The 12,228-nt window shown below is 44.0% G+C and overlaps 1 protein-coding gene across 41 annotated transcripts in view; it reads left to right on the top strand.

The window, feature by feature from the left end:
• SORBS1 (sorbin and SH3 domain containing 1) overlaps window positions 1–12,228 on the top strand; it is a 234,640-nt gene that overhangs the window by 107,881 nt on the left and 114,531 nt on the right. For all 41 annotated transcript variants that reach the window (XM_070780518.1, XM_070780516.1, XM_070780517.1 and 38 more), the window contains one exon: window positions 4,762–4,816. In XM_070780518.1, the coding sequence (XP_070636619.1) occupies window positions 4,807–4,816 (10 nt within the window). In that variant the 5' untranslated portion in view covers window positions 4,762–4,806. The remainder of the gene's footprint in view (window positions 1–4,761; window positions 4,817–12,228) is intronic.

Raw genomic sequence — 12,228 nt, 5'->3', positions numbered from 1 at the left:
GGAGTATTATCATAGTTTGGTTGAATGGGAAACTAGTTTCTTGTAGCCAAGCTATAGTGGAGTTAAAGACAGTCTTTGGTTATTTTGAACATAAGACTTGAAAGTTAGGTTCTGAAGCCTAAATAGAGATGGGGACAAGGTTCGTAACTGAACACTAAATGCTCAGTTCCGAGGATGACACAGTGTCACGCTTCCAGTATCTTGCAGGTGTGTGTGTGTGTGTGTGTGTGTGTGTGTGTGTAAAGAAGCAATGGAGACAAAACACCAAAAGTCATAGGGAGCATGCTATGCTCTCAGGGGCTCATTCTCTTCCAAGAATCTTTGCTGGACCTTGAATTCATTTTTACAGACAAACTCAACTCCTCCCTTGTTATATATTCCTGAATCATCCATATAAGGAAGGACCTTTTTTCCTTTCCCAATAAACAGTCCATATTTAGTTATTGGATTCTGTTTCAGCTGGAAACATGAGCATAACTTTTGCTTTTTAGTAATTATTCACTGTGTCATTAAGACTTATCCCAGAATTACAGGGTCGTGGAATCAGAGACTGATGGTGCAGAACCATTAATTATTTGGATGCATTCTTAACAAGACGGGCTACTTCACATCTTGTTCTTTTGGTGGAATGTCTGTGTTGATGTGTGGTGTTTTGACCAAGTACAGATGTCCCGACAGTCCAAGGGGTGGAATGGTGGCTTGACCCTACCTGGCCCACCCAAGCTGAGACGCTAGGTTCCTGCAACCCGCCAGGGAATTGCTGCTCCCTTGCAGTGGTCCAGTTTTGCCACTAGGCGGCACTGTCCATCTTTTTGGCTTTTACCCAAAAGCCCTCTGCCTCTTTTGGAGGGGATGGGGGAGAAATTCCAAAGATGTGCCATCATGTTCTCAACCGACTCAAACCCTTTACAGCTTCATTTTTAAATAAACAGTAAGTGTCAGAGGTTTTTATGTAAAATAAACTCTCACATTCTACATATGACGGTAATACTTGGACTGTCTCTAAATAAACTGCCTGGATTAGATTGAGACTTCCAAAGCCTTCAGTGTTCTGCTCAGCCCCAGTTTGTGCAGCTTCCTGATTGCATCCCCACCGCCCCAACTCTGAGCTCTTCAGGCCATGGGGACAGAACCGATTGCTGAGCCTCTTGGGGTTCAGCTGTGGATGGCCTTACTCAGGAGAGAGGGATGATGCCTCTCTTCTCTAGCAGAACCTTGGGGGCCCCTCCTCCCCCTCATCTCATGCTGCTTGGGTTGCAAACATCCAAACATTGCCTCTGGTTAACTCAGACTGAAAGGGGGATTTACTGGCAAGATCTCAGGTAGTTTGGAGTTAGCCAGAAGCAGGAGAATCACCCTCAGAACAGGGGCAGAAATGCAGAGAGGCTGAGCTGGTGGACTCAGAGCCAACACCAGGCCCTAGAATAGTCTGGGTGGGGTGTCGTTGCTGTTGCAGCCACCACTGTGGCCGGGACACCGGGCACCGTCCTTGGTACAACTGCCACTGCTGCAGTTTTTATTTTAAACTACCCCCTGCTTCGTGTCACCTGCTGCCTATGTAAACAATCAAGTGAGAGCGCGGAGCAGAGTCTACTACCCCCACAGTCTGTGTGTGCGGAGCTGGTAGCTACCTAGACATTGCCATCGCCGCCTACTACTGTCATACAAGTTCCTAAGGTACTGGCATTGTGTCCTGCCCCCCCTGGGCCCATTCTCTTTCCATCTTCTTGCAATCCAGCCACTAAACTGTAGACACTTGGCCTGGGGAGGGCCACCCTCGGCCCCCACCGAGGGTGCTACACCTGGCATCTACTCTGGTTGGTGGATGTTTGAGGCAAAGTGATGGTTAGTATTTGGGACTCAGTCCCTGCCCATATGTACTTTAGACCACTCTTTAAATAAGGGTTGGGCTGACATCTAGAAGCTACTAGTATCTGTAGTAAGAAATATAAACTGTACAAAGGGTGACCCACATATAACAGATGGTCAAGACTCAACACGTATGATTTGAGGCATCCTTTTAATTTGCTTTATAAAACATTTCCATTTCTCCACTTCTCCAATTGGAGACTCTCCAATTCTCCAATTTCTTCTCCAGCCTAAGAAGGCTATTGTGCTATGTACTTTTGAAAAACAATTGAACTGTAGTTGATTTACAATGTTGTTAGTTTCAGGTGTACAGCAGAATGATTCAGTTTTATATGTATATTATGTGTATATATAGCTCCCTGTATTATACAGTAGATTCCTATTGTTTATTTCATATATAGTAGTATGTGTCTGTTAATCACAAACTAATTTATTCTCCCTTCCCCATTTGCCCCTTTGGTAACCATAAGTTTGTTTTCTATGTCTGTGAGTCTATTTCTGTTTTGTAAATAAGTTCATTTGTATCATTTTTTAGATGCCACATAAAATTAATATCATATGATCTTTGTCAGATTTACTTTGCTCAGTATGATGCTAAGTCCTTCCGTGTTTCTACAAATGGCATTATTTCATTCTTTTTATAGCTGAGTAGTATTCCATTTCTGTATTTATTTTTAAAACTAAAACAAACTGTGCAGAGGGAGTTGATAAATGAATTATGGAATGTTATAGCCATTAAAATGATGAGTATGACTGTAAAAATCCAGAAAACTGTTCATGAAATATTTGAGAACTGGAACACAAAGCTGTCCAGACATTGTTTGCAACTATGTAAATACTATTTATGCAGATAAAGGTTAGAAAGGATTGCAAAAGAAAAATACTCTCTATTAAGATAACTGCATGGTTGAAACAAAAACGTTTCTTCAGTTGTGCTTTAAAAGTTAAATAAAACCTTGGCATGATTATTACAATTATTTAAAAAGTAAAACATTTGGATGATATTCTGACGTCCTTTTTGGCCCTGGGAAGCAAATGGAGGTATCATAACCAAGATTGGAAACCACCCGAGCATACAGAACACAGCAGGTTGTGTTCTTAACGGCGAGAGTGAGTGGTTCCGCAGCTTAGAGAACAATCGGAGGGGCAGTTGAAGGTCACGGGTAGTCCCAGGTGTACTTGACAGCGACAGAGGCAGAATTACTGATCTTCTGAGCTGAGATGGACTTCGAATGATTTCCCTTTTGCCCCGGGTTCTGTGCAGTCAATTCCAAGGGCAGTGAACAAAGTAACTGCCCAGAAAGGAAACCAGTGCCTGACTTCAGTGTTAAAAAAGGAAATTAAAGCATGTCCCTTGGTGCAGACCCTGGGACCATACCATGACCTTATTACAGAATTCATGAACTGGGAAGCTGATGGCCTCTACACCATTGTGTCTTACATTTGAAAATACATAGAGACCAGCTGGAGATCTTGTTAAAATGCAGGTTCTGATGCAGCTGATGAAGGGTTTGATTTCTAACTTTCTCCATTTTTCAGTAAGTTCCCAGCTGATGTTGGTGCTGCTGGTATGCAGACCACATATTAAATAGCAAGTTTCTTTGTTTCTTGAAGACTTGCTTTTCAGATTGTCCTTCAGATATGTTCAGCTAGACATTGTATTCAAAATAAGTGCGAGACCTGTACCTTGAAAACTGCAAAACACTGCTGAGGGAAATTAAAGGAGATCTGCATAAAGGGAGAGAGTCTATTCTCATGAATTGGAAAATTCAATATTGTTAAAATGTTAATTTTCCCTAGATTGATATATAGGCTCAGCATGTTCTCATTCAGAATTCCAGCAGGCTTTTTGTAGTTTTTGTTTTGGGTGAGAATTGATAAGATGGCTCGGAAATTTTTATGAAAATGTGAACCTAGAAGAACCAAAATGGTTTTGAAGAAGAATGAACCTGGAAGACTCACATTGATTTCAAGACTTACTATAAAGCTCTAGTCATCAAGACAATGGATTAGATAAAGACAGATCCATGGAACAGAGTCCGGAGATAGACCCACACGAGCATGGCCAGTTGCTAAATTGTTTTATGCTAAATGAGAGAAGCCAGGTACAGAAGGTTACATATACTATGATACCATTTAGATAAGATTCTAGAAGAGGTACAGCTATAGTGACAGCAGCCCAGTGGTTTTGGGGGGACTTTGGATGGGACCTTATTAAATGAGAGGGTTACCATTTACATAGCAGTAAGTGGACTGCATTCCCACCTCAAGGCAGTAGAGTGTCTTTCCTACGTGCCTGGGCCTTCAGGTCAGGCTCTCTGGGTTCCAGAAGCAACTCTGTCACATGGGCAGCAAGCTGTTCACCTCTGTATGGTTTGCTTTCCTCATCTTTGTAAACTAATACAATGCTAGTACTTACCTGGTAGAGTCTTTGTGAGGATCAAGTGAATTAATATAATTAAGGCACCTACAGCATTTCTTTGAGCATAGTAAGCTATATATAATCTTATTATTAGTCCCCAGTAACCAGTTTGTGTTGTGACTTACTTCTCTGTCCTGAAAGTTTGTTCTTTCCTTCACCTTCTCCCCGATCCACAGGGACTTGTGTAACTTGAGATTTTTAATAGAGTGTTAGAGGTGGAATGGATTCTTGGATAGTATCAAAACCAAGTATGGGTGATGAAACAGAGGTCAAGGAGGTTGTTTGATGTGTCCAAGGTCATGTCAGTACACAGCCAGTTAAGAACCGGAAGCCTGGCTAAGTGACTCCTGGCTCAGCCCCCTGGTTTTATCAAGGCTTATATGGTATTTGCATTTTTTAAAGTGAACCATAGGGATTTATCTCGAACCTGCCATTCATCAATTCCATTGTGTGTTTGTGTTTTTCTGCAGAGCAGTACAGAGCCCCAGTTGCAGAAGACTTGTCTTGTCACCACCATGAGCTCTGGTAAGTCATTTAAAATCCTGTCTTTCTCTTCTTGACAAATCTACAAAGCTGGACCATTTGCTCAGAATTCCCACTTACTCTTAAGGCCCCAACTGTGTTTCATTTTTTATTTTTCGAGTGCTGGGTAGGTGCCAAAGCTTTGTCATAAATTGTCATCATCACCTTTGTTAGTAATGATTTATTGAGTACCTACTGTATATTAAGAACTACACTGTACGCTTTACATGTACTATGTTCTCATCTTTATAATGGGTTCCCTTTCCCTCTATTTGACAACTTTATTGAGATATGATTGATATACAATAAACTTCATAGAACCGTTCAACTTCAGCTTCTTTAGCATTACTGGTTGGGGCATGGACTTGGATTACTGTGATATTGAATGGTTTGCCTTGTAAACGAACAGAGATCATTCTGTTGTTTTTGAGAATGCACCCGAGAACTGCATTTTGGACTCTCTTGTTGACTATGAGGGCTACTCCATTTCTTCTAAGGGATTCTTGCCCACAGTAGTAGATATAATGGTCATCTGAGTTAAATTCACCCATTCCAGTCCATTTGAGTTCACTGATTCTTAAAATGTTGATGTTCACTTTGGCCATCCCCTGTTTGACCACTTCCAATTTACCTTGATTCATGGACCTAACATTCCAGATTCCTATGCAATATTGTTCTTTATAGCATTGAACTTTACTTCCATCATCAGTATGGTTCCATAGAATGGTTCTATGAAGACCTACAAGACCTTCTAAAAGTAACACCCAAAAAAGATGTCCTTTTCATTATAGGGGACTGGAATGCAAAAGTAGGAAGTCAAGAGATACCTGGAGTAACAGGCAAGTTTGGCCTTGGGGTACCAAAATGAAGCAGGGCAAAGGCTAGCAGAGTTTTGCCAAGAGAACACACTGATCATAGCAAAGATCCTCTTCTGGCAATGCAAGAGAATACTCTACACATGGACATCACCACCAAAATCAGATTGATTATATTCTTTACACCCAAAGATGGAGAAGCTCAAGCTCAGCAAAAGCAAGACTGGGAGCTGACTCTGGCTCAAATCATGAACTCTTTATTGCAAAATTTAGACTTAAATTGAAGAAAGTAGGGAAAATCACTGGACCATTCAGGTATGACCTAAATCATCCCTTACAGTTATACAGTGGAAGTGACAAATAGATTCAAGGGATTGGATCTGATAGAGTGCCTGAAGAACTATGGACGGAGGTTTGTGACATTGTATAGGAGGCAGTGATCAAGACCATCCCCGAGAGAAAGAAATGCAAAGAGGCAAAATGGTTGTCTGAGGGGGCCTTACAAATAGCTAAGAAAAAAAGAGAAGCTAAAGGCAAAGGAGAAAAGGAAAGATATATCCATTTGAATGCAGAGTTCCAAAGAATAGCAAGGAGAGATAAGAAAGACTGCCTCAGTGATCAGTGCAAAGAAATAGAGGAAAACAATAGAATGGGAATGACTAGAGGTCTCTTCAAGAAAATGAGAGATACCAAGGGAACATTTCATGCAAAGAAGGGCTCAATAAAGGACAGAAACGGTATGGACCTAGCAGAAGCAGAAGATATTAAGAAGAGGTGTCAAGAATACTCAGAAGAACTGTACAAAAAAGATCTTCATCACCCAGATAACCACGATGGTGTGATCACTCATTCAGAGCCAGACACCCTGGAATGCGAAGTCAAGCGGGCCTTAGGAAGCATCACTATCAACAAAGGTAGTGGAGGTGATGGAATTCCAGTTGAGCTATTTCAAATCCTTAAGGATAATGCTGTGAAAGTGCTGCACTCAATATGCCAGCAAATTTGGAGAACTCAGCAGTGGCCACAGGACTGGAAAAGGTCAGTTTTCATTCGAATCCCAAAGAAAGGCAATGCCAAAGAATGCTCAAAGTACCGCACAATTGCACTCATCTCACACGCTAGCAAAATAATGCTCAAAATTCTCCAAGCCAGGCTTCAGCAATACATGAACTGTGAACTTCCAGCTATTCAAGCTGGATTTAGAAAAGGCAGAGGAACCAGAAATCAAATTGCCAACATCCGCTGGATCATGGAAAAAGCAAGAGAGTTCCAGAAAAGCATCTACTTCTGTTACATTAGCTATGCCAAAGGCTTTGACTGTGTGGATCACAATAAACTGTGGAAAATTCTGAAAGAGATGGAAATACCAGACCACCTGATCTGCCTCCTGAGAAATCTGTATGCATGTCAGGAAGCAACAGTTAGAACTGGACATGAAACAACAGTCTGGTTCTAAATCGGGAAAGGAGTACGTCAAGGCTGTATATTGTCACCCTGCTTATTTAACTTATATGAAGAATACATCATGAGAAATGCCAGGCTGGATGAAGCACAAGCTGGAATCAAGATTGCCAGGAGAAATATCAATAACCTCAGATATGCAGATGACACCACCCTTATGGCAGAAAGTGAAGAAGAACTGAAGAGCCTCTTGATGAAAATGAAAGAGGAGAGTGAAAAAGTTGGCTTAAAACTCAACATTCAGAAAACTAATATCATGGTGTCCAGTCCCATCACTTCATGGGAAACAATGGAAACAGTGACAGACTTTATTTTCTTGTGCCCCAAAGTCACTGCAGATGGTGACTGCAGCCATGAAATTAAAAGACACTTGCTCCTTGGGAAAAAAAGCTATGATCAACGTAGACAGAATATTAAAAAGCAGAGACATTACTTTGCCAACAAAGGTCCATCTAGTCAAAGCTTTGGTTTTTCTAGTAGTCATATATGGATGTGACAATAAAGAAAGCTAAGCAGTGAAGAATTGATGCTTTTGAACTGTGTTGTTGGAGAAGATTCTTGAGAGTCCCTTGGACTGCAAGGAGATCCAACCAGTCAATCCTAAAGGAAATGAAGCCTGAATATTCATTGGAAGGACTGAGGCTGAAGCTGAAACTCCAATACTTTGGCCACCTGATGCGAAGAACTGATTCCTTAGAAAAGACCCGGATACTGGGAAAGATTGAAGACAGGAGGAGAAAGGGATGACAGAGGATGAAATGGTTGAATGGTATCACCGTGTCAATAGACATGAATTTGAGCAAGTTCTGGAAGCTGGTGATGGTCAGGGAAGCTTGGCGTGCTGCAGTCCATGGGGTCACAAAGAGTTGGACACAACTGAGCAACTGAACTGACAGTAAACTTGGTATTTTAAGTGTGTGTGTGTGTTCAGTCACTCATTTGTGCCCGACTTTTTGCGACCCCATGGACTGTAGCCCACCAGGCTCCTATTTGATCAATGCTGACATGTGTATACACCTTGATGGCATTTCTTAATCTGAGTGACTGTAGCAAAAGTAAACATATTGACCACAATTGCCCCAAGGAATGAGCTAATCCATCGATTCCTTTATCAGGGCAAAACCACCCTTTTGCTATGTTTTTGGTAGTAAAAATCAAAACCTACACAACTGAGCAGTTTTTAATTTAAAGTTGGGGTGGAACACCTGGGCTAGGGAAGACAGAAGGGAATGGGTAGGTCCCTGCTTGTGGTGCAGCCAAGAGCTGTCAGCTTTCCAGCCAGGATGTGCGGCAGAGAAGTTTCCATCTGGAGATCGAGGCCCACCTTGGCTACTGAGTGCTCCCTGGCACCTCCTGAGGCCTGCAGGCAGGGTGGGCCACAGGCTGACCTAGTGCATAGCTCACTTAGGCGCCTTCAAATCCTGCAATGTCTCCAGAGTGTTATCATAGACCTCTGGAGGAGAAAACCAATCCTTCCGTGTATTCACATTCACACGCCCTTTCAGCTGAATCCCAACCCTTCCCGGACAGCGTGGGCTTATTGGGAGGAGAAGGGCCCCAGGTGGATCAGCTCAGGGCTACAAGTACCACCCTGCAGGCTTTGGCCTGTAGTGAACCCCTCTGTAAGATGGACATCGGGAAATTATCGCCTAATGGGGGTTTGTGAGGATTAAGTGAGGCAACACTTCTCAAGTGCTGAGCTCTGTGCCCAAGGCCTGACCAGTGTCCCGTCCGTGGGTCATCAGCCCAGCCTCCAGCCTTGCAAGGAGCAGGACTGGTCTGGTCCTTGACTCCATGATGCTTCTGCTTCATGAGAAGGCTGCATCCCTTCCTTTCCCCTCGAGGGGGGCTCAGGAGTTGCCAGTAGCCCCTGCTCTGTAACTCTGGGCTTTTTGTTCTTGCTATAATTTAAAATAGGCCAGCACTTCCCCCCAACACCCAGAGTTTCTTGTGCCTCTAATATCAGGATTAACCTAAACCGGCATCACCATTCCCGGCAGAAATAAGGGTGGAAGAGGCGGGCAGGGAGGGGCTGTGGAGGATGAGGAGATGCCCTTGGGACTTCTCCCCAGGTTTTCCCTTAGGCGTGTGGTGCTGAAAGGAGGCATTTCCCAGGAAGAGTCCAAGAAATCTGGACCCTTTGACATGATAATTCCCCTCTTGGGAATGTCTGTATTAATTCAAAGGAACCAAAAACATCACCCTCGTGAAGGTGGGGAATGAGCAGGGTCATTCTGTGTGTTTACTTGATGGGAGATTATACCACTCATAAAAACAATCATCAGGAAGAAAGCAGCTATGTAGAAAACACTTGTTCTTAACCTTTGATGGAAAGGGCAGCATGAAGGCAATGCATTCTTTTTATTCCTAGTTTGAGCTGAGCTGCCAGTCATCAGGGCAGGGCTTTACCTGCTTATCTCATTTTGTTCTCCTGCAGATCCACAAAAGTGGGCATGGCTTACCACTCCCATTATAGAGATGGGGAAACTGAGGCCCTGTGTGGCAATGATTTGTCTGGGGTCATCCGGCTAGTGACTGCTGAGGCAACCAACCCCAGGCGGCTGGTCATTAGCATACTGTGCTGCAGAAGTGAGAGTCTGTGGTGATGGAATTATTTTTCCAAATTTCTTCAAGTTTGGTTGTTTGAGTTTAAGGGGGGAAAAAACACAGGAAAGGAAGAACATGGATCTGGCCTTGTGGAAGCTCTGAGGCTGCTGGCTTGGGGATGCTCGTCCCATTTTGTTCTTTGTCCCACACCCTGGGGCTACTTCAACCAGATAGGGAGGCTCAAAGCCAGGCCTGCAGTCCTAAGAAGGAGACCATCAGGAGAAATGAGGGCAGGTGCATAGGGACGGGATCGTTGTTCAGTCACTTAGTCGTGTCCGACTCTTTGTGACCCCATGGACTGCAGCATGCCAGGCTTCCCTGTCCTTTACCTTCTCCTGGAGCTTGCTCAAATTCGTGTCCATTGAGTCGATGATGCCATCCAACCATCTCATCCTCTCTCCCCCTTCTCATGCCCTCAATCTGTCTCAGCATCAGGGTCTTTCCCAATGATTGGCTCTTAGCATCAGGTGGCCAAAGTATTGGAGCTTTAGCATCAGTCCTTCCAATGAATATGCAGGGTTGATTTCCTTAAGGATTGACTCGTTTGGTCTCCTTGCAGTCCAAAGGACTCTCAGGAGTCTTCTCCAGCAATTGAAAGTGTCAGTTCTTTGTTACTCAACCTTCTTTATGATCCAACTCTCACATCTGTACATGACTACTGGAAAAACCATAGCTTTGACCATATGGACTTTTGTCGGCAAAGTGATGTCTCTGCTTTTTAATACGCTATCTGGGGTTGTCAGAGCTTTTCTTCCAAGGAGTAAGCCGTCTTTTAATTTCACGGTTTCAGTCACTGTCTGCAGTGATTTTGGAGCCCAAGAACATATAGTCAGAGAGAAAAGATGGGGAAGTAAAACAGATGATATTTCTGTGACTTGTATTTCTGGCTTTCTGCCAACACCCTCTTTCCATCCGTCCCAGAAATGTAGGTGCAAAGGGAACTTTGTCTGGAGAACTAACCTTCTATAGATGAATTGGGGGCAGTGAACAGGACAGGCCTGCCTGTGGGGCCAGTATCAGGTGGTCCTGGCTGCTATGGTTGGAGGGGGTGGGGGAGGGCAGCGGCCTTGTTTGCCTCTGGATCCAGGAGTACCTGGGCTGCCCTGTCGGTGTAGCTGATGTCACGGAGGCTGATTATTAAGAGCCCAGGTAGGATGACTGAGTCTCAGCCAAATGCGCTACTGGGGTTTGGGGCATTTGGGGAAATAGAATATACATAAACCATTATTAGAGTGTATCTGGTTTATATGTAGAGAGTATTCTATATATAAAAGCCATTTTTTATTTTAAAAATAAGTGTTCATCCCAGCTGAGGACAAAGAAGATAAGTCACAGGATGGACCAGAACAGATTTCATATCCCCTCTTATCATCTTAGAGCCTGGCATCCTTTCTGAGCTTTAGATTTCTTATCTATAAAATTAGAGTTCTTAACTCCTAGCTCTAGGGGCTTGGATATCAAGGATAAAAATCAGGTGCTAGTTATGGAATGAGTGCTTAGCAAGGACCTTAGATCAGGCAAATAGAGGCTTTATAAAACCATGGCTATTATATCTGTGGCTTGGCTGGCTCTTGGCTACTTCCCTGGTGGCTCAGACGGTTAAGAATCTGCCTGCAATGTGGGAGACCCAGGTTCTATCCCTAGGTCAGGAAGATTCCCTGGAGAAGGGAATGGCAACCCACTCCAGTATTCTTGCCTGGAGAATTCCATGGACGGAGGAACCTGGTGAGCTACAGCCCATGGGGCGGACATGACTGAGCAACTAACACTTTTGGCTCTTGGCTGCAGCGGAGTCACCCCAACCTTGCTGATCACGTGCCCTGCCCCCCTTGTCTTCTCTGGGCTTCCACCATCAGTTCTGGGATGCGGAACTGGGTGGTGCTCAGGCTGCCAGTGGGCAGTGAGGGTCTCAGTGTCTTCAGCTGAGCAGAACTTTGAAAGGTCTCCACCAACAACGAGGTGACATTCACGGTAAACCTTGAGGTACAGAGGATTTCCCCAAGGTAGAAGAGGGGGCACAGGCCTTCCTGGCCGAGGGCCTCTAAAGATCCAAGGCCTGGAGATCAGAAAGTATCTGATTTGCTGAAGAGGTTGTGAGGAGACCGTCATGGTGGGCAGGCGCAGGAGGGAACTGCTGCTGGAAAAGGGCTGGGACCAGTGGCTGAAGGGCTGAGAGTCGGGGGTGAGTACCCAGGCTTTGTCCCTGGGTAGCTGCTGGCCCCCGGGTCTTGCGTGTCAGTTTGCTTTTAATCATCCTGAAGGTCAGTTTGTTAATTTGAATATAACCACTTATGCCAATATACAGACCATCTCACTTACTAAAAAAAATATATTCTGAACAATCATTTGTACATTTGGGGGAACTTGATTCCAAGTTCAATTTTTTTTTCCTCGTAAAAATGATAATGTAAATGATTGACTTCCCAGGGGACTTGCCTGGTGGTCCAGTGGCTAAGACTCCAAGCTCCTGATGCAGGGGCCTGGGTTCCATCCCTGGTCAGGAAACTCGATCCCATGTGCCACAGCTGAGAG

This window comes from Bos indicus, chromosome 26 (assembly GCF_029378745.1).
Source record: "Bos indicus isolate NIAB-ARS_2022 breed Sahiwal x Tharparkar chromosome 26, NIAB-ARS_B.indTharparkar_mat_pri_1.0, whole genome shotgun sequence".
NCBI lineage: Eukaryota > Metazoa > Chordata > Mammalia > Artiodactyla > Bovidae > Bos > Bos indicus.
The sequence above is the reverse complement of the archived record's forward strand: the minus strand, read 5'-3'. Positions and strand labels throughout refer to the sequence as shown.